The 21,773-nt window shown below is 35.8% G+C and overlaps 5 protein-coding genes and 1 non-coding gene across 7 annotated transcripts; 3 read left to right on the forward strand and 3 right to left on the reverse strand.

Annotated features, from left to right (window-relative positions):
* The first annotated feature begins 5,979 nt into the window (after window positions 1–5,979).
* LOC125609326 (pentatricopeptide repeat-containing protein At2g35030, mitochondrial-like) lies at window positions 5,980–8,492 on the forward strand. The gene has a single exon (XM_048780644.1). The coding sequence runs from the start codon at window positions 6,182–6,184 to the stop codon at window positions 8,063–8,065; it is 1,884 nt and encodes a 627-aa protein (XP_048636601.1). The 5' UTR covers window positions 5,980–6,181; the 3' UTR covers window positions 8,066–8,492.
* LOC125609327 (UDP-N-acetylglucosamine diphosphorylase 2) lies at window positions 8,332–12,125 on the reverse strand. 2 transcript variants are annotated; one of them, XM_048780646.1, is made up of 15 exons: window positions 11,870–12,125; window positions 11,710–11,764; window positions 11,450–11,601; window positions 10,762–10,801; window positions 10,498–10,590; window positions 10,298–10,410; window positions 10,137–10,211; window positions 9,996–10,035; window positions 9,818–9,900; window positions 9,649–9,726; window positions 9,384–9,527; window positions 9,133–9,200; window positions 8,932–9,046; window positions 8,691–8,847; window positions 8,332–8,611 (listed from the first exon to the last, which is right to left on the reverse strand). In XM_048780646.1, the coding sequence occupies exons 1-15, from the start codon at window positions 12,053–12,055 to the stop codon at window positions 8,514–8,516; spliced, it is 1,497 nt and encodes a 498-aa protein (XP_048636603.1). In that variant the 5' UTR covers window positions 12,056–12,125; the 3' UTR covers window positions 8,332–8,513. The 2 variants fall into 2 exon arrangements, with proteins under 2 accessions (XP_048636603.1, XP_048636602.1); XM_048780645.1 differs by having other exon boundaries at window positions 10,298–10,413.
* Window positions 12,126–14,104: 1,979 nt separating this feature from the next.
* LOC125609328 (E3 ubiquitin-protein ligase ATL9-like) lies at window positions 14,105–15,737 on the forward strand. Its single transcript, XM_048780647.1, has one exon. It carries the CDS (start codon window positions 14,401–14,403, stop codon window positions 15,505–15,507), a length of 1,107 nt encoding a protein of 368 aa, XP_048636604.1. The 5' UTR covers window positions 14,105–14,400; the 3' UTR covers window positions 15,508–15,737.
* Window positions 15,738–18,065: 2,328 nt separating this feature from the next.
* On the forward strand, window positions 18,066–19,777 carry LOC125609330 (RING-H2 finger protein ATL38-like). The gene has a single exon (XM_048780649.1). The coding sequence runs from the start codon at window positions 18,528–18,530 to the stop codon at window positions 19,467–19,469; it is 942 nt and encodes a 313-aa protein (XP_048636606.1). The 5' UTR covers window positions 18,066–18,527; the 3' UTR covers window positions 19,470–19,777.
* On the reverse strand, window positions 19,755–19,838 carry TRNAL-CAA. The gene has a single exon. It is a non-coding gene; the product is annotated as a tRNA-Leu (tRNA).
* A 656-nt stretch (window positions 19,839–20,494) lies between these two features.
* Window positions 20,495–21,735, reverse strand: LOC125609329 (phosphatidylinositol N-acetylglucosaminyltransferase subunit C-like). The gene has a single exon (XM_048780648.1). The coding sequence runs from the start codon at window positions 21,526–21,528 to the stop codon at window positions 20,587–20,589; it is 942 nt and encodes a 313-aa protein (XP_048636605.1). The 5' UTR covers window positions 21,529–21,735; the 3' UTR covers window positions 20,495–20,586.
* Between the last annotated feature and the right edge of the window lie 38 nt (window positions 21,736–21,773).

Consider the following 21,773-nt stretch of genomic DNA (forward strand, 5'->3'; position numbering starts at 1 on the left):
AATAACTTTCCAAAAATAATAACTTTCTAAAAATAGAAGTTTTGTAAGAAGTTAATTAAAAAATACAATCTATTGATAAAAAATTCTAATAGAATACTCATATGTTAACAAAATATTAATAATTTTAAAATTTATTAATGGATCTGAGAAATATACAGTAATATTAACGCTCTAAAAAAAGTTGTTTCTTTATCTATTTGTAATTAAAATTAAATATTTTATCTAGTTATTACCAGAAAGATAAAGAGACCAATTGTATTTAAAATAAAATTTTTATTTAAAAATAAAAAAGGTATTAAAATAAAATTAAACACAACTTTGTTTTAAAATTTAAAAAATAGAATATTTGTATAAAACATCCTCCTATACATTAAAAGAGAAGTCACTTAAGTGATTTCTGCTGAGGTGGCACTCATATAGAGCTTCTCAGGAAAAACATTATAATTCTATTGGCTAGTTTTTTTGAATTTTTCTTTTTCATTTATTTTAATCAATCGCTTATGTAGACAAACCCAAAACTATTGTCGATTTCGTTAAGCCCATATATAGTTAGGGGATAATAATTATCGATTTAGATTAGCCTTGGGTACCCGTTCGGATTCGGGTCGGGTATTTCAGATTTTCGGGAATTTCGGTATAGAGGTATAGAACCCGTTCGGGTATTTCTATACTTCGGGTCGGGTTCGGGTATTTTTAGTTCGGATTCGGTTATTTCGGATCTGGTTAGGATATTTAGATTTTGAAAAAAAAAATTAAAATTTTCATTTCTCAAGAGTTTCTTATATTTAAAAATATAACTTTCAGTTAACTAATTTTTTATTTTTAATAGATTGAATAGTTAATAGATTTGGACATAACATTTTAAAACTAAAAAAGCATTAATTTAGTTATTTTTTAAAAATTTCAGATGTAAATTTTTGTTAATTTTTTAAATAAAAAACTTGACATGCATTTTAAGTGAGTAATAAATCATTTTTTTCGTAATTGTATGTATATCATATGAACTTAAAGTATGTGCAGTATCAATATATATATTTTATATAAAATGAGAGATGTAAACTAAAAATATAAGGTTAATTATACATATGTTCGGTTATCTTCGGATATCCATTCGGGTTCGGGTATTATCCGTTCGGGTTCGGGTATCCAATCTCTCCTTATTCAATACCCGTTCGGATATTTTGCTACTTTGGTTCGGATTTCAGTTCGGGTTTTTCGGATCGGGTTCGGGTGCCACTTCGGATATCGGGTAAAGTGCCCACCCCTACTAATTAGGTTGTTTGTTTTTAATAACTTACCTTTTTAATATGGATTACTTGCGCAAGTTGAAATCATTAAATATGCAAATAACTTATTGACAAAATTTGTTTTTAATAACTTACCTTTCTAATATAGATTACTTGCGCAAGTTTAAATCATTAAATATGCAAATAATTTATTAACAATATGGATTACTTGCGCAAGTTGAAATCATTAAATTTATCGATTTAGTTTACCTTTGGGCAAGATTTAGAATTAAGACAAATATTAAAAACTTTCTTTATTATTCAAACGGTAAACTTGCGCATGTTGATATCATATTTATTATATTGCATACAAAATCTTTTAATGTTTCTAATCAGATTGTTTGTTTTTAATAACTTACCTTTCTAATATGGACTACTTGCGCAAGTTAAAATCATGTCATATGCAAATCATTTTTTGACAATACACATTTAATATCTTTCTTTAAACGATTTTATTATTTATTGTGAAAAATATTAAAATCATTAATATGAGAATAAATCGACTGTATATATATAGGAGACACCCAAGGTCTTAAAATACAAACATTCTCTTTTCATTATTTAAAGTATTATTCACAAATCTCTCCTCTCATACTATTAAGGTATTACGACAATGATGCTTGTGTGCTAAGAAAAATGTGTTTAGACGCAAAGACTCCTCATCTTTAGAACCCTGAACTCAACTATTTGTGTCTTGTCTCCAAAAAACATGTCTGGTCTATATTTTCTATGTGTTGAATACTGGTAACAACAATATGGTCTTCTTTTTTTATATGTAGACCAGGTCGTGAGAGTGATAGTGATCCAGAAAACCTTGATTGAACATGCTGAGAAGCTTCGCCAAGTTAAAGCAGTTCTTGAAGAGGTTCTTTAGTACTTTCTCTCTCTTTGTTGAATATTGTCCGGGAAAGTATTACATAATATCATTTAGTAATACTATCTTATATCATTTTTTTTTGTTGAATATACTATCTTATAAGTAAGCTAGCATTATGCATTTTTTATTTAATTTATGAGGTCATTTTCTCACAGCAGAGAACCTTTTGAAATGGCGCAGGGAGGAAATTTCTCAAGGATATACAGGAAGGTTCAACTGAAGCCGCTGAAGTGGGATGGTGAAGGCGAAGAATAAAGACCTGTAGAGGCTCTTATGATTCTTAAATACGGCGGTGTTCTAACTCACGATGGTAGAAAACAGGTGTTTACATACTCTACCATTTAATTTGTCATTGTTATATATATATATATATATATATATATATATATATATATATGTTTTCCAAATATGGAATAATTGTTTAATTTATTGACGTTTAACATCACTTGCCATATAATCTAACGAATATTACAAATAACAATTTATGGAAACTATTCTCGAAATTATTGAAAGACTAATAATGTTTTATTTATTACTTTTAATATTTATAACCTATAAAATAAAATAAACGAAATTTTATATAAGATATTTATAATAGTTTTATCCTCCACTTGATGAACTCTGTTCGAATATAATTATATAATAACTATTTTAAATATTACAAATCCAAAAATGTTTATTAATATTATTTTTAAATTATTTATCGTTGTTTAAAGAATAAATTTATCATAATTTTAAAATAATTTATAAAATGCTTACAAAATGCAGGGCAAAGTTGCACTTTCAAGAGTTAAGTCGAGATCTGAATTAAAAATCCTAATAACTGGTAAAGAAGGGAATCCGAAGACAAAAACATTGAATGTTGTCTACAAACAAATTTTTGAGAATATTCCGTAGTCACGGTACGTAATTTTAATCTACTTTTTTTCAAATAAAATTTTAAAATATATAAACTGTTACAATTATTTATTTTTTGTATTTGCCAAATGGGTTGTAATGAGTTAGGAGACCGATGACGGTATGTCAATATAATATTATTTCATGTTCAATAAAATTTAAAAATTTATAAATCTATCAAATATTTTGATTTTTTTATATTTTCTTTTAATATGTCTACATAAATGTTTGTTTATTATTTATGGAAAAATAATATTATTCACCTAAATAAAGAATTACGACACATATACAATCCTCCTATACATTAAAAGAGAAGTCACTTTAGTGATTTCTGCTGACATGGCATTAATATAGAGCTTCTCAGAAAAATTGTTATAATTCTACTGGTCGATTTTTTTGAATTTTATTTTTCATTTATTTTAATCAATCGCTTATGTAGACAAGCCCAAAACTATTGTCGATTTCGTTAAGCCCATATATAGATAGGGGATAATAATTATCGATTTAATTTAGCATTGGGCAAAATTTAGAACTAAGACAAATATTAAAAACATTCCTTATTATTCAAACAGTAAACTTGTGCATGTTGATATCATATTAATTACATTTGCTTAGAAAATATTATAATGTTTCTAATTAGTAGGGGTGGGCGTTCGGATACCCGTTCGGGTTCGGGTCGGGTATTTTGGATTTTCGAGTATTTCGGTATAGAGGTGTAGAACCCGTTCGGGTATTTCTGTACTTCGGGTCGGGTTCGGGTATTTTTAGTTCGGATTCGGTTATTTCAGATCGGGTTCGAATTTAGATTTTGAAAAAAAATTAAAATTTTCATTTCTCAAGTTTCTTATATTTAAAAATATAACTTTCAGTTAACTAATTTTTTATTTTTAATAGATTGAATGGTTAATAGATTTAGACATAAAAATTTAAAACTAAAAAGGCATTAATTTAGCTATTTTTTAAAAAAATTTGGATGTAATTTTTTGTTAATTTTTAATTAAAAACTTGACATGCATTTTCGGATCGGGTTCGGGTGCCACTTCGGATATCGGGTAAAGTGCCCACCCCTCCTAATTAGGTTGTTTGTTTTTAATAACTTACCTTTCTAATATGGATTACTTGCACAAGTTGAAATCATTAAATATGCAAATAACTTATTGACAAAACTTGCCTTTTTAATATGGATTACTTGTGCAAATTGAAATCATTAAATATGCAAATCACTTATTCACAATATGGGTTACTTGCGCAAGTTGAAATCAATAAATATTATCGATTTAGTTTACCCTTGGGCAAGATTTAAAATTTGGACAAATATTAAAAACTTTCCTTATTATTCAAACGGTAAACTTGCGCATGTTGATATCATATTTATTACATTGCTTACAAAATATTTTAATGTTTCTAATTAGGTTGTTTGTTTTTAATAACTTACCTTCTAATATGGATTACTTGCGCAAGTTAAAATCATATCATATGCAAATCATTTTTTGACAATACACATTTAATATCTTTCTTTAAACGATTTCATTATTTATTGTGTAAAAATTTGTGCGTCATTAATATGAGAAATAAATCGACTGTATATATATATATGAGACACCCAAAGTCTTAAAATACAAACATTATCTTTTCATTCTTTAAAGTATTATTCACAAATCTCTCCTCTCATACTATTAAGGTATTACGACGATGCTGCTTGTGTGCTAAGAAAAATGTGTTTAGACGCAAAGGCTCCTCATCTTTCATCGACTCTGCCACTCACTTTGCGTTGGAAGTATTATATGCTACTTGATGAATCGACTCTGCCACCCACTTTCATCGACTCTGCCACCCACTTTACCTTGGAAGTATTATAGAAAGATTAATAATGTTTTATTTATTACTTTTAATATTTATAAACTATAAAATACAATGAACGAAATTTTATATAAGATAATTATAATAGTTTTATACTCTACTTGATGAATTATGTTCGAATATAATTATATAATAACTATTTTAAATATTACAAAATCCAAAAATGTTTATTAAATTATTTTTAAATTATTTATCGTTGTTTAAAGAATAAATTTATCATAATTTTAAAATAATTTATAAAATGCTTACAAAATGCAAGGCAAAGTTTCACTTTCAAGAGTTAAGTCGAGATCTGGATTAAAAAATCCTAATAACTGGTAAAGAAGGGAAGCCGGAGACAAAAATATTGAATGTTGTCTACGAACAAGTTTTTCAGAATATTTCGTAGTCACGGTACGTAATTTTTATCTATTTTTTTTTCAAATACAAATTTTAAAATGAATAAACTGTTGCAATTATTTATTTTTTGTATTTGCTAGATGGGTTGTGATGAGTTAGGAGACCGATGACAGTATGTCAATTTAATATTATTTCATGTTCAATAAAATTTAGAAATTTATAAATCTATCAAATAATGTTAACCCGTCAAATTGCTTACAAAATTTATTTAATTTTTTGCAAATTTCTAATTGAATTTGCTTTCTTTATTGAAAAATATACTTCATAATTTATATTATTTATGGATAATATTTTGATTTTTTTTTATTATTATATATTTTTTTAATATGTCTACATAAATGTTTGTTTATTATATATGGAAAAATAATATTATTCACCTAAAATAAAGAATTACGAAACATATAGAATACAATTCTAATTAATAATAATATAAAATCTGTTACTTTTAAAACTATACACTATTTATTTCATTTTTTGAATGAAAGTATCTTCGTAAACACACAAAATATTTTGTGACGTTGCAATTATACATACACACAATATCTGCATCTTCATACTGACGTTGCTATGTTCCCTCTCGTGAGGTACGGACCGAGAGAGAACACACGGTGCAGACCGATCATGTTCTTATGTCCGCACAGAGTGCGGACCGGTCACCTAGTAGTTTTTAAATCAAAAGAATATTTTTATGAAAAATAAAGTAAACTACTTAAGGTGAATTTATCATTATGTATCCCGCCTCGGATGAGTCGTCTCGAGTATCTGTATCAAAGAGCTCCCTCCTCGCCTCAACTCTTTTCATTCTCTTCTATCTAACAAAAAGAAAACAGTAGGCAGCTCACTTTTTCCAATCTTCTAGCTGATGCAGTCTCGCGCATGGTCGCGGCTAAAAAGTTACTACAGAAGAGCAACACTGCCCATATCAGACCATGTTAGATCCAACCAACTATCAAATCCGCTACGTTCGATTTCCTCTTCCAGCTATACCAAACCGAACGTAACACGACCCGAATGGCTGATCTCGAATCTATGCAAAGAAGGTAGAATCACAGAAGCACGCAAGCTGTTCGACGAATTGCCCGAGAGGGATGTGATCACATGGACGGATGTGATCAACGGGTATATCAAGTCAGGGAACATGAGAGAAGCTAGAGAGCTCTTCGATAGGTCCGATTCCAGGAAAAATGTCGTGACTTGGACAGCTATGGTTCGTGGGTACTTGCAATCCAAGCAATTCTCTGCAGCTGAGATGCTTTTCCAGGCGATGCCGGAGAGAAATATAGTTTCTTGGAACACTATGATTGATGGGTACGCTCAAAGCGGGAGAATCGACAAGGCCCTGGAGCTGTTCGATGAAATGCCTGAGAGAAACGTTGTTTCTTGGAATACGATGATTAAAGGGTTGGTGATGCGCGGGAGGATAGATGAGGCTATGGGTTTGTTCGAGAGGATGCCTGTAAGGGATGTTAAGTCTTGGACTGCTGTTGTTGATGGTTTGGCGAAGAACGGTAAGGTGGATGAAGCGAGGCGGGTTTTTGATTGTATGCCTGAGAGAAACATCGTTTCGTGGAACGCGATGATCACTGGTTACGCACATAACAATAGGATAGAGGAAGCTGACCAACTCTTTCAAGTGATGCCAGAGAGAGACTTTGCTTCTTGGAATACGATGATCACAGGGTTTATACGGAATGGGGAAGTAGACAGAGCATGTGTTTTGTTTCACCGGATGCCTGAAAAGAATGTTATTTCCTGGACCACGATGATAACAGGATACGTTCAGGCTAAAGAAAACGAAAATGGGTTGAAGGTTTTCTCAAACATGTTGAGGGATGGTTGTGTTAAGCCTAACGTGGGAACTTATGTGAGTGTTTTAAGTGCATGTAGTGACATGGCTGGTCTTGTGGAAGGGCGGCAGATTCACCAGTTGGTATCGAAGTCTGTCCACCAGAAGAACGAGATCGTGACTTCAGCGCTTATTAACATGTACTCAAAATGTGGAGAGCTGGTAGCTGCGAGGAAGATATTCGACTCCGGGATGGTAAGCCAAAGGGATTTGATATCATGGAACAGTATGATTGCGGTTTATGCACACCACGGGCTTGGGAAAGAAGCGATTGAGATGTATGATCAGATGCGGAAACACGGGTTCAAACCCAGTGAGGTGACTTATCTTAACTTGCTATCCGCTTGCAGCCACGCCGGTTTGGTGGATAAAGGAATGGAGTTCTTTGAGGAGCTCGTGAGAGACAAGTCACTTTCTGTGCGTGAAGATCACTATACCTGTGTAGTGGATCTCTTTGGTCGGGCTGGTAGATTGAAAGATGTGTTTAAGTTCATCAATAGTGTAGACGCTAAGCCATCAGGTTCCGTCTATGGAGCGCTCTTGTCGGCTTGTAATGTTCATGGAGAAGTGAGTATTGCTTCCGAGGTGGTGAAGAAGGTTCTGGAAACAGGGGCGGATGATGCTGGAACCTATGTAATGATGTCTAATATATATAAAAGGAGTGGGAAAAGGGAGGAAGCTGCAGAGATGAGGATGAAGATGAAGGAGAGAGGGTTGAAGAAACCGCCAGGTTGTAGTTGGGTTAAAGTCGGGTTTGGGTGGCATGCTTTTGTAGTTGGAGACTTCTCTCATCCTCAGTTTGAAGCTCTTTATTGGGTAGTAACAGGTCTTAGCAACAACACGAGAAAGAACATGACTTCAGATGTTGAAGAAGATAAGCTCTTACTTCTGTTCTTATAGATTTGTCTGATTCGATCTTTTACCATCTTATACTGAATAATACAGTCATCCATTCTTCTTTGTTATATAAAAAATTGTTTTTGAGTGATACCCGCCAAATTTGGGACTTGGTGTTGGGTTACTCGACACAAATTTTTAAAGACGTTCAACTTCAAGATGTCTGGTAACACGAAACTAGTTAGTAAGAAAACTCGAGCTATCGACCGGTTAAAACTGACCGAGTGAACACACTAATCCTAAATTGAATGTATTGAGTCTCAGTCAAAAAGGCTAACCAATGCTAGTGTATAATAAAATAGGAGTATAACACATTCGGCAGGAACTACTATCTCCTGGCCAGTTACAACAGTTCATACATGGACCAAACTCAACAAGAAAAAGAAAAAAAAGAGAAACAAACAAACAAAAAGTAAAAAAGATGGCCAAATTTAAAGGAAGAGAAGGAAGATTAGAGGGAGATCTCACATGGTGCGTGAAACGTTCTTCCGCGGCAAATCGCTTCCAGGTTTTCTCCAGCGTACGAGCACAGTGGTGACACTTCCACACCTATTTAAGCCATGATCATTAATACCAGTTGCTTTATAGTGATGAAAAATAAGCGTTGGATAGATGATAGATCTTTTACCCGTCGCATATAAAGGTACGGAGTGTGTTAGAAATCCACCAGCTGCAATGACCCAACGTGTGTGCAGCCGTAGAACCAGCAGTTTCGCGCTTTCTGGCGTGTCGAAGCTCGACCCGTTTGCATTCTTTACAGGCGCAAATTCTTCCTCCCTCAAGACCTATAAAGACGAGAATTAATCTTTTACAATTGAACGTATATATCGGTTTTGATGGTTTTCATTAAGAATAACAGAACACAATACCTCGAAGAGTGCAGTTGAAGGCGCATAGGGAAAGCAATCAAATATGAACTGTTCTAGTTTCACTCCCTCTATAGAACCATTTATAGACGGTATCTTCTTCTCTGCCACATGGTAACTGCAAGAGTTTTTGATATCAGATATTATGAATATGTCAAATGTTTTCATATAGCAGGACTGAATTAGAGTGAAAGCATCTCTCACATGCTGTCTTTTTCCAGCCCGTTTGCAACTTGGTTAAGGAAATCCAGAGTGAACATGTGTAAGCACACCTGAAACATACTTACATTAGGATTAAACACATGCCACTTGCATAACAACACTCACTGTCCTTCCTTGCAGATTTTTAACATAACCAATGCATAAGTTGCATAAAATGGAGCAATCACTAGCAATTATGTCTTAAAATTAACTTATAAGAACTTCAAAAGCATGTATAAGAGAGAGGAGTTTACGTTACTCCAGCAAAATTTAAGACGTCCTGTTTGTTGATTAGTTTCAGAAGCCATGGACTCATCAAGCTCTGTGTATTCAACCACGGTCAGAGGCCCGCCTTTTCCCCTCCTTACAAATACTCCTACCTTTTCTTGTGGATATGCCTGTTCTCATACAACAAACTTCTCGATTAAGACTTGACTTTGATTTGTCTTCCGATAAGCTAGATGCAAGAAGGTGAAAATTTAATGTAGGATATTGAACATTAGAAAGGTATATGAATACCTTACGGACTACTTTTGCAGCAGAAGCTGCACCTTTGTCGATGAAGTATCCTAGAAAAGTAGGGTCAGCTACTCGAACCTGTTTCCCAAGATTGCCGTTTATTGTTCCAATAGCCTAGAAGAATTGACGAAGTACTCGAATAAAGACTTGAAAGCATTGAAAGAGCTACCAGAACATTGTCAACACCATAGCAATCCACATACTTTATCCCCCTGGAAGCCATATCTTCTAATAACCCTGAATATTTTAGAGCTGGACAAACATATATAATGTTTCTGATCAGAATCAGAAAATGTTGAAAATACTATTTCCGATAACTAGAGCAGGAGGACTAAGAGGATACTTACCTGCATAAACTCCCCCGTTCCCATCTGGAGCCTTGGCTAGCTAGTCACAAAGAATTGAAATTCAAAGGTCAGTGTCTTAAGGGTATAAAGTAACTGCTATAACATCAATAGCCGGCGTGTAAGTAGCTTGTTTACACATACACTGAAAGGTGTCTCCATGATAAACTTTCCATCCTTAGTAATGCAAGGTAGAGTTCCTTGTTGGAAAAATGTGACCTACAGAGAGTGAGATCGATATTGGTGTCCGCACAAAAGAGGAAACCGTAGACATGAACGAAAACTACGACTAAGAACCCTCTTACTTGATCTGGCTCAAGGCCAAAGTACTTGTGAGTCTCGAAGAATTTTTGTGTTGGTTCGTGAGTAAATGGACTGGTCATTATATACCACTGTATTGCAACTGGGCGAGTTGGACCTGCTGCATTCAAAATGTCATGTGAAACAAGGTATCAAAAATGGTTTACTGTGCAGATACATGGAACGGTGGAGTTGTGAACTTTACCCTCACTCATTGCCTGAGCAGCAAGCCTTTGGACACATAAGATCCTCTCAGCTTGAATCTGGAAAAGTGACTTCCCAGATGGCAGTCCGATATCTAAGGTGATAAAACTACTATGGTGAGGTAATAATAGATACCGGAAACAGTAAAACAAGTCATGTTATAGAATATTGCTCTAAACATGAGAAGCTGAACTTGCAAAGCCAATTTTCAACTGTGTATAGAAGATGGACAGCAAAATTCAGAGCTGGAAGGAGAACTACTCACTATAACACCCTTTGGGATCTGAACTTCCAAGTCTTGTTCCCTGCCATTTTTTTTATAACCAGATCATTTCATGAGAACTTTATTCACATGGACGTACTGACAAACACTACATTCAAAACAAGCAACTAATATCTACTCAAACGTAGCTTTTACCCCCTACATCTCGTTCAACTGGTCAACTCGCAATTCAGGTGATGGATGACAGACACTCCCATACGGATATCCACAGAAGTATATTCCCAAGGTACATTAAATGTTAAAGCAAATGGGAAAAGAAGATTACAGTATCCTATAAAGTATCTTTCAGGTCACGTGATAACCATTCTTTTTCATTATTAGGTGCTTAGATATCTAGAAGAAGGCACCGACGGGTAAGTTTTTTTTTTAAAGCACTCATGATTACTTTCAAATAAAGCCTTTATGGCCTCAACCCACAATTATCAAAATAAAACATGTCAGACCCCAGCTTAAGCAATTATTGAGTAGGTAGCAAGCATCATTCCAACATCATTTCAGCCATAATGACGACCCATTCCAACCATAATCCGAATATCATTAAAATCTACTCAACCAATTAGTGATTAGTACTTACTTAGAACTAATCCAAGAAAAAACAGATCAATGTTTTATTTCTAAAGCAAGATAAGACTCAAGAAAATAATAAGATGCAAGTAATAATTAAAGTAACCTGTCCACCAGATAAAAGCACCACACCCAATTTGCCTTCATAGATAGCCTTCAACCCCATCTTCCACCATTTTTCTTTCTCTTCCTTTCTTCTTTCCTCCACCGTCGACACACAACTCTCCGGCGGCGCCTCGATTGCCGCCGCTGGCAACCCTAACGAGGTCAAAAACAGAGCTCAAATTCAAATCTTCATATAATGCGTGTGAAAGAGGCTTAAACAATTTGATTCCAGGAAGATAAAACAAAAGTTAATAAGTAAACCTTGGGAGTTAAATGAGCATCTGATGATCCGATCTATTCTCGGAAGATCCAAATTCTGCAAGAACAATAACGGATCACGCTTAAAATAATCTAATCAAAAATTCGATCAACACTCACTACCAATCTTCAGTTAATTCGCTGAATAGAGAATGCAAATCACCTCAATTTCAGTGACGAGGAGATGACGCTCTTCCGGTGAGAGCTCCTCCCAGAGAGCGAAGACATCTTCCTGTCCGTAGTCCTTGAGCCTCTCCACTAGCTCCTGATGAGGTGACGCCGTCGGCGGAGGAGGTGGCAGCGTCGTCGTCACGTCCGCGGTTTTAATCTCCGTCGTTGGCTCCTCCATCGTCGTCGTCTATCGAACGTCAATCACAGTCTAGAGGATTTTATAGTACCAAAGAGAGAGAGAGACGATGAATTAAATTAATCAACGTGTTAATAGTATTCGTAAATGACCATAATACCCTCCTTCAAAGTCAAAGTCAAAGTCCTCCGACAATTTGTTGGCCTAACCCTCCTTTTGGCTCCGCAGGTTCCGGCGCCCATTTATAATTAACTTGCATATATCCTTTTGATAAATATCAAGCTTTCATGTATTTGTCTGAACTTTAACGCATATATTTTGAGATCCTCATTTCCATTCCAGTGGTATTTTACATACATTCCACACCTTTGATTCCTGGTTAAATCATATGATCCAATCTACTCATGCATTTGGAGAAGACCACATGGGAATTTCAGCTAAAGTCATGTTCGTTTGGTTGCCGCAGATTTCGGCGTCAGCGTCTGCGTCGGCGGCGGCGGCAGCGTCAATGAGGACAATTGTTGTTTGTTTCGCAGACGCTGACGCTGCCACAGATTATTATTCGTTTAGAAGACGCAGGAAGTTGAGGTCGACACCGACGCTGCCGCAGGAAGCATATTTTTGTAAATAATGAATTAGGTTAAGGGTAAAATAGTAAATTACGTTATTGGCCGCAGGTTTTATGTCACGGCCGCAGCTTTTATTGGCGTTCGGACGCGGCGTCAGACGCAGCTTCCTGCATCAACGAAACGAACAAGAGTTGACACAGAATGTTAACGCTGCCGCTGCCGCTGGTACCTGCGGCAACCAAACGAACAGTCCTTAAACCATATGAGCCCCAACAAGTCAGCGCACTCTGGTTTAATATCACTGGGCAGATTGTGAAACAAGGAAGAAACAGATGCTTGGCACTTGTTTTATCGAACTGGGATTGTTTTAAACTACGGGCTTGCAAGTTGCAACTATTTCAACATTTGTGTTCACTTGTAGCTATTCCATGAGATTCTTCATCTTCATGACATTTTGTGCCCACAATCTCAGCCTTTTTCGAGCCTTCTTTGAAGAACTGCAGTATTGGCTGCACCATAAATGTTCATGAGATTGGTATCCGAATGCTTGTTTATTTAAACATCAAAACATTTTTTTAAAGAAAAATATCAAAACATTTGTTCCTGCTAATATTGTAGGTTATGTTTTGAAAGGAAGGCTAATGAAGCTCTCACCACAGATGACAGATGTGATACCCAACTTGCTGACAGTCTTTGAAAGTCCACCCAACAGATATGCAATGGATAATGTCCATTGTTCCTTGTGTTATGGGCTTCAGTAAAATTCGGTTCAGCAATGGTTACGTTGCTTATAGTGACTCTTGAAAGTAGTGAGTTGAATCTTGTGTATTGCTCCTAAAGCCTCTATGTTTCATTAATGTTTCTATATAGTCCGGATAACACCCGAATTTTAATTAAAAATTGACAGATTAAATAAGTTATATAAGAAAAATTATAAAGTCAACGATGATGATGGCGATTTACATGGACTGATCAGATTTGAAATGGTATATTGTTCTTCTTTTCTATAAGTTTCAACAACTATAAAAGATAGTTATGGTTGTCACGTCGTACCTCATACTAAATTGACTATTTTCTTTTTGTTGGAACCGAAAATCATTAGATTCCCTAAGGCCTACTACCATTGTATGTCTGAAATCTATATACCAAAATTACTAGAGACACCTGAAATTTTTGACTGGATTGTGTAACCCGTTTCTTAGCAGCTATGTTGGTGATTCCCACGTTCTAGAGGGAGGATTCTACCAAAATTAAATATCATTTTCTCGAATCCAGTTATAATCCAATCCAAGACCAGTTCACTGAAAATAGATAAATTAAAATTAGTTAACTAAACATAGGAGATAACATGTTCAATATTGTAGGTTGATTTGTTTAATCCTATTTTCATGTCATGAATATAATATAGATATTAGATAGAAGACTTGCCTGTCTGGATCCATGTATTTAAAGTTGTTTAATTAAAAAAGTAACTTATTATATTTTAATTTTATAAGATTTTCTAATTCTTTTTGGAATATGCGGTCACGAGTAATAATTGTGTAATGAAGTTGATGTTCTTTCCTAGCTATAAAAATACAAAAAATGGATGGATACACATACACTAGGCTTTTTGAAAGTCAAAGTTGTGAACAGATCAGATCAGATTAAATCAAATAGAATTCCCTTTTAATAATTTACCCCAAGTGGTATAATCCACAGTGACGTAGCCACTCTTTACACCCCTCCGTGGATTTCACAACCAGACGTTGACGCTTCCACCATATAATCTTCACGCCAATAAACATTTCTCCTCCACTTGCATACGATGATAATCATATGGCGATCATTTACAACCGTTGGATCCCAAGGAGCGGTTCATTACTACTCCTCTTGCTCTTGCTCCATTCCTTACCGTATGGATCAGGTCAGCCCACACCGCCTGTTCCCCAAACGAGAGCCAGCGACCCGGTTGTTATAGTGATAACGGTCTTGTTCTTCGTTATCTTCAGCATGGTCTTCGGCTCCATCTTCTGCCGCCGAAGCTCCGTGTACTCGAGGCCTTCGGTTTTTGGACTCACCGACGCAGATGCTGCAGTGGGCGTTGTCAGGATCAGGAGGTCGGCGGCGCGTGGACTCGCACCGGAGGTGATAGAGTCGTTCCCGACGTTTATCTACTCGGACGTGAAGGCGGTGAGGATCGGGAAAGGCGGCGTGGAGTGTGCGGTTTGTCTCTGCGAGTTTGAGGACGAGGAAACGCTACGTTTGATGCCTCCTTGTTGCCACGTGTTCCACGCTGATTGCGTTGACGTCTGGCTCTCGGAACGTTCCACGTGTCCTCTCTGTAGAGCTGATCTTGTCCAGAAACAGGGTGACGGTGGTAGCGACTTGAGTTCGGATCCGGGTACGGTTTCGTCGGGTTCGGATCCTGAGAGAGGGGTCTTGGAAGCTTCCGACAGGCATCTGCTGGACGGCGTGACGTGGACCAATAGTAACAACATAACGCCTCGGTCAAAGTCAACGGGTTTAGCCAGCTGGAGTATAACCGGTCTTTTGTTCCCGAGGTCTCACTCGACCGGACATTCGCTGGTTCAACCGGTTGGAGATCTCGACCGGTTTACGCTGAGGTTGCCGGATGATGTACATAGGCAGCTGATGAAGACGAGGACGATAAGAAACGTGACGTTACCTCAGGCGAGGAGTTCACGGAGCGGTTACAGAAGCGGTAGTGTCGGGAGCGGGACAGGCGGCGTGTTCTCGTACGGTCGGAAGGATCATAATCACAACCGGCGGCTGCATTCTCTATCTTTCTCCTTCTCTTTCCGAAGTGGTTCTGTTCGGTCTACTTTCGGTGGAGATACGGTGGCTCCGCCGAAGAATTTTCCGGCGGCTACTGAATCTGGTGAACGGTCTTTTGAACGGCTCCGACCAGATGAGCGAGTGTAAATAAGATTCTTGAATGTTTCTGCCTTTTGATTGCTTTTTACCATAACCAACAAACATGACAAATATTCTTTTGTTGAAAAAGTTTCGTTTGATAATCATCAGGTTTCTGAAACAAAAACATTGTATGTGTGTGAGATTGTTAATATTTGAAGTGTATGTATTATACAATGAGCGAGAGCTTTCTTAAAGCTTAGTTCACCAATACAAAATGAAAAAAGCATTTCAAGAAATATGATGAGATATTCAGTTCGTTTCATTACAAACATTTTGAAGTTCAGATAATTGAAACCAGAACCAAGCCAAAGTCACTACGATTCTATGGCAAGAGCTTCTATTTTCTAGCTATAGCCTATATGATGATCACATTGTGACCTGATACCAATTTGAATGTCTAAAATTCTTTTTTGGAAAGTTAACCCTAACTTTTTTGTTAACCATTTATAACATTTACTTGGTAGTAACCCGTGTCGTGCACGAAGTGAAATAGTTTATTGAATTATTTATTTTATGTTGTATTAAGGGATTTGTTGTCTATCTTTTATGGGGGTGGACATTCATATATTTGTTCGAATTCAGTTAATCTATTCGAATTTCTAATTTTTAGAGTTACAAATTTAAATTGTATTTGAATATTTACAAATTTTTGTTTGAATTTGGTTCGAATCATTGGTTTGATTCGGATTTGAGTTTTGTACCCACTTTAATTATGTATTTAAAAAAAATTCAAATATACTTAAATCCTCAAAATCCGAAAATAAAATAATATAAAACATAAAAAAAATTAATAATGTAAGACTAACTATTTAAATTTACATAATAATTAGTTTAATTTAAATATTTGGATGGATAATAAATAAATATTTTCAGTATTTTGAACATTTTCTCTTATTTTTTATATTTACTTCTGACTATGTTGATAATTTAGATATTTTCATATTTTTGAATATCTAATAGATATAAAATTTAAAATAATTTTACATATTTAAGTATATAATTGTGATTTAGATACTTTTGGTATCCCAAATATTTTAGTTTGGATCAGATTCGTGTATGGTTATCTGGATATTAAACTTTTCAAACCATATGAGTAATTAATCAGTTTTATTTTGTGTTTAGTATTACTTTCAAATCTAGTTCGGTTCTTTGAATCCATGTATTTTACCCAAACTTACTTTCTCTACTAATATAAAGCAAAATAAAATAAATGTAAAACAAATATTCTAGGTTTATTTACCATACATAATTACTGGACCATACTTTAAGAATACCAATAAAAATGGATGGCGTCGTGTCAATATTGGTTAGCATGTTACAAAATTGACGTAGTCTATAACTAACAACGTGTATTTTCTTATAATTTTTTTTGGTACATATAATAAAAACACAAAAAATCGAGTGAAAATTGTTACAGTTGCATGGAAAATAATGTGATCTCTTCACTCGATACTTTAATTCTATTTTTCAATTGATTCATGAGTTTTCTTTTCTTTTAAAGCTTTTCTGATTTCTGATTATTTTTTAATAATCTGATTATGTTTTTAATTCTTTGTCTGAGATGAAAACTTCGTAAAAAAAAAATCAATATTTGGCTAAACTAAAGATCCGACTTTATGTGTAGTGTTTTTTACCTCAGTTTACTTAATTCATAACATTAAGCTTCGTGTGCATAATCTTCAACCATGGCTAAGTTCGGCAAGATACAAAACTTTCAATTTATAAAACATTCTCATTCCAACATTTTAGTTTATGCAAATCTTAATGATTTTATAAATTATTTCTTTCAAAATGATATTATTATGAAGAAAATTTTAGTTACTAATACAAGGGTTAAAATAACAGGAACTAAAAAGACATGATTTAAAAAAAAATAGTGCAAACACATTAAATTATCCGCGGTAGAGTTAAAAAAATTAGTATGTGAACGCATTAATTATTAAATGACTGTGAAACCAATACGTAAACATACTTAAATTGAATTTGATGTGAAACTGCCACATAGCAAATATAGTATGAACGCATTAATGACAAATATTTTTATTTTAATATATAGAGGATGTCAAATCTTGAAATGTATTTTGGCAAAATTATAATACAATATTTATTCAATAATTGAGGATTAAGGAAAAAGAGTAAAACATATATTGGCTAGTATACAAAGAAACATGTGTAGCTCAATATAACCCACAAAATGAATAAACTTATAAATCCAAAATTTTATACTAATATCAAAAGTTTAAATGCAAAAAAAAAACCGAAATTATCAAAATTTTAATATATTTCAGCACAAAAATATCATATTTAAATTTAGAGAAGTAAATACGATTCAATATACCCAAGTGATAACCAAATTGACTTGATATTATATATTTAAATTACAAATATAATTAAAATAACATAATATTATTTAAAATAAATTATACATATAAATTACAAATAAAGTTAATTATTAATATTTTTTATAATATGTATATTTTGTAATATTACGAATACGTTACGCATGTTATCAATATCAATCATTACCGTATGTAAAAAGTGTCACGTGACACTAGAGGAGTGGTTGATACCTAATTAAATTAAATTTACCCCCAGCAAATTTCATGTTTAAGAAAAGTCAGTTTCTTTCCTTGAATCTTAATTGACAGTTGGCATTTCCTAAGATTTTCAATGGTCTGAGGAATTACTCGAAGATTTATACAGAAACCAACAAATTGGTCAAACACATACTATATAAACTTTAAGAAGATTTTGTATTCTCTTACAACACAGTAGGTAATAAATATCTCATTAGTCATCATTATACATCAATTTAAGAAGATTTTGTATTCTTTTACAATTTGGTTTATGCCAAACTAATTTTGTTTTTGCATATCAACTTATTCATTATATGCAATGTTTGATATAAAAATCGAGTAGCCACAAGTTTTGAGAGTTCAGATTACGTCCTCGTAATTTTGTTTATCTATAAAGCTAGAAAAAGAAGAAAAAAAAATGAATTGTTAAACTATCTCGAAGCAGTAGATATGCCAGCGGACGATATGCCACAGCCAGGATTCGTGAAAAATGAAAGCGACCTAGCCATCATGGTGGCAACGGCTCTAGCCTTCTCCATCTTCATCGTGGGTTTGGCTTCGGTTTGCTATCGCTGGGCCGGTCGCAGGTTTTACGCGGACGAGCAATCCGTAAACCTGTCTACACACCCCCAACATGAACTCCAGACCGCGAGGAGGGGTACGACGAGGCGTGGGATCGACGCAGCGATCGTGGAATCGTTTCAGACGTTTCTATACTCTGAGGTGAAGGAGCAGAGGATTGGTAAAGGCGGGGTCGAGTGTGTGGTGTGTCTTTGTGAGTTCCAAGACAATGATAGGCTGAGTTTGATGCCTAATTGTTGTCATGTGTATCATGCTGATTGCGTAAGTGTCTGGCTCTCTGATCACTCCACGTGTCCGCTCTGCCGTGTGGATCTTGTCTTCCAACAGGGTCAGGGGAGCGACCCGGATCCTGAACTAGGAGTTGTTGATACTACAGAAGCGCGTTTGTCTGAAAGTATGACGTGGACTAATAGGAGCAGACCGCCTCGGTCTAGGTCGATGAGATTGCCCCATTTGCGAGTCTCTGGTATATCATTATCGAGATCTCATTCGACCGGACACTGTGTGGCTGAACCGGTGGAGAATTTGGACCGGTTTACACTCCGGTTACCAGATGGTGTACGGACGAGACTGATAAAGAAGACGCTGGTGAGAAGCTCGCAGGGTTTGTACAGAAGCAGAAGTGTCGGAAGCAGAAGCGCGAGGAGTGTCTTCTCAGAACAATGGTGTAACTATAAGAACCATCGGCGGATACATTCGATGACTCTCTCCTTCACTGATCATCTTCGCGTATGGTTGGCAGGAGATGTGGTGGCTCCGCCGAATAGTGAGCAGACATCTAGAGAATTCCGACCAGATGATCTAGTGTAAGAATGCTAGCTTTTAAGTGTGTTTTTGTTGCAACATATTGTTTGCGTTCATTTGTATTTGAAGATGATAATTTTAGAGAAAAAATAAAATGGAATGGTAATTGTCAGAAGTGGAATTTGAACCACACCGTCTTAGAACACTCGGCCATATAAGAACTCCGACCAGATGATCTAGTGTAAGAATGCTAGCCTTTAAGTGTGTTTTTGTTGCAACATTTTGTTTGCGATCGTTTGTATTTGAACATGACAATTTTAGAGAGATAGGAAAAAAAATTGGAAATATAAATGTCAGAAGTGGGATTTGAACCCACGCCCTCTTTCGAAGACCAGAACTTGAGTCTGGCGCCTTAGACCACTCGGCCATCCTGACATTTTTGAGAGGATGCGATGATATGTTTTAGATAATTGTAACCTATGTCAAGCGCATACAATTCTACATGAAAACTAATCAATCTCTCAGTATGGGAACTGTAGAATAGTGTCCCTATATCCTATGATCTATCTTTGGTGTGAGGAATATACTGAGTGAAAGAGATGGTTTAGACTTGTACTAGGGACATGTGTTACACCTGAGATAGTATATGTAAATGGCTGAGATATGAAGCCATATCCTCCTGGTCGTTTTTTCAAGCCGAGATTTGATATGAGACTGTAACATATCAGCTAGACAAGAGAGAAAAAAAGAAGAGAAAACTCAATTGTCAAGATCAAAGCTCAAGTTCTAGTGGATTGCTACCAAACCCAATGAGTATAGTTCTTCTTCACATTTGAGGAAGTCCGAGTAAACAGCTTTCGTGTCTAGTTGTTTATTTTCTTTCTTTGTTCTTCGATCAATTCGCAAATCCGACTAGATTCAAGTTGTTTCTCATACAGAACGTGCAGAATCTGAGCAAACAAAGGTCCCAACTCCTCACATTAGAGGAAAGAGATGAACACAGGTAAAAACAACTTTCGTGTCTAGTTGTTTATTCTCGTTCTTCAATCAAATTGCAAATCTGACTAGATTCAATCTAAATAATCTTAACAGGAACAAACCATGGCACCAAGTCTATTAAATATCACCCAGACAAACTACAAAGAATAATATCAAAACAATGTTTAGCTACAAATTTTTTTTATCAATCAGTAATGTCGAAACAAAGCTTAGCCTCATCCCAAGGACCATTAATCTCAAACTTAAACTCCTGCATCCTTATCAACCAATAAGGACACACAACATTAACAACAACCACAAGCACAAGAAACAAAACAAAGAACAACCTATGCAGCGCATAAACAGAGTACATCGTCAAACCCATCAACGCAAACGAGAAGCCCAAATGCAACCCAAACGAGAACTTCTTGATGCAGTAAGCCACAAGAGGAGCAAACAAAAACACTTGTAGCGAGAAGAGCATCACAGCGAACACATGTCCCCTCGAAGGAAGCCTCGAAGCGACAAACACCGACGCAACAACCGAAGCGTTAACCGATATACAGCTCGTCAAACTCGGACTCTTCACCGCCCCGGGGGCTCTGATCGTGGACCCGGAGTAATCGTGCAAGAAGAGATGGAGCAAGAGGAGGGACACAGTCACGGCCCAGATCGAATCGGAGCTTATCGATCTCGTCAGCGTCTGGTAGACGGGAGCTAACACGTAGAGTCCTGTAGTGAAGAACGTGATGTTGATTACGTAGCGCAGGAGGAGGCGCAAGGAGAGCATTTTCTCTTCGGTTAGGAGGAGGACCAAGAAGCCTAGGGCTAGGAGGGAGAGGTCGAGGAGGAGGAGGGAGGTTTCGTCGAGAGATGATTGGAGGGTGTGGAACCAGACGAGGACGACGAGGGCGACGATGCAGAGGTATTGGGAGATTGAGATTGAGTCTTTCATTACTTTGAGTAGGTCGCGGCGGACGACGTTGGCGTTCATTACCATTTCTTCGAGGAAGGTTTCGTCGGTGTAGTTGTCGTCGTAGCCGATCTGCATCCCTCCGTAGGCTACTTTGCGCCATTTGGGTCTTGGAGGAGGAGGAGGAGGAGGAGGAGGAGGAGGAGGAGAGTCTCCGGCGAGGTTATTGTCCATTTGGGGATTCTCCAGTGAGCGTGTGATGATGGCGATGGAAGATCGAAGAAGCAATTAATGGAGAGGAAGAGAAGATTTTGCGAATTTGTGCGCTTTTTGTAATAAAAGAAAGTATAGGGGACTTATTGGAAATAAATTGGGGTTTTAACGCAATTGTATAAGAAAAGAAAATCTCGGTCGGTTTTCATATTGGGTTTTGTCCAAAGCTTTAACATCTGTTCTTCGTGTTCTGTCAAGCTTAGACT

The sequence above is a fragment of the Brassica napus genome, chromosome A5, assembly GCF_020379485.1.
Source record: "Brassica napus cultivar Da-Ae chromosome A5, Da-Ae, whole genome shotgun sequence".
Classification (NCBI taxonomy): domain Eukaryota; kingdom Viridiplantae; phylum Streptophyta; class Magnoliopsida; order Brassicales; family Brassicaceae; genus Brassica; species Brassica napus.

Coding starts and splice junctions, on each gene's coding strand:
- LOC125609327 (XM_048780645.1), bottom strand. CDS start 12,055: ATGGAGGAGCCAACGACGGAGATTAAAACCGCGGACGTGACGACGACG. Junction 10,591..10,761: donor AGATCCCAAAGGGTGTTATA/GTGAGTAGTTCT, acceptor TTATCACCTTAG/ATATCGGACTGCCATCTGGG. Junction 9,201..9,383: donor TTAAATTTTGCTGGAGTAAC/GTAAACTCCTCT, acceptor AGTATGTTTCAG/GTGTGCTTACACATGTTCAC.
- LOC125609326 (XM_048780644.1), top strand. CDS start 6,182: ATGCAGTCTCGCGCATGGTCGCGGCTAAAAAGTTACTACAGAAGAGCA.
- LOC125609330 (XM_048780649.1), top strand. CDS start 18,528: ATGCCAGCGGACGATATGCCACAGCCAGGATTCGTGAAAAATGAAAGC.
- LOC125609329 (XM_048780648.1), bottom strand. CDS start 21,528: ATGGACAATAACCTCGCCGGAGACTCTCCTCCTCCTCCTCCTCCTCCT.
- LOC125609328 (XM_048780647.1), top strand. CDS start 14,401: ATGGCGATCATTTACAACCGTTGGATCCCAAGGAGCGGTTCATTACTA.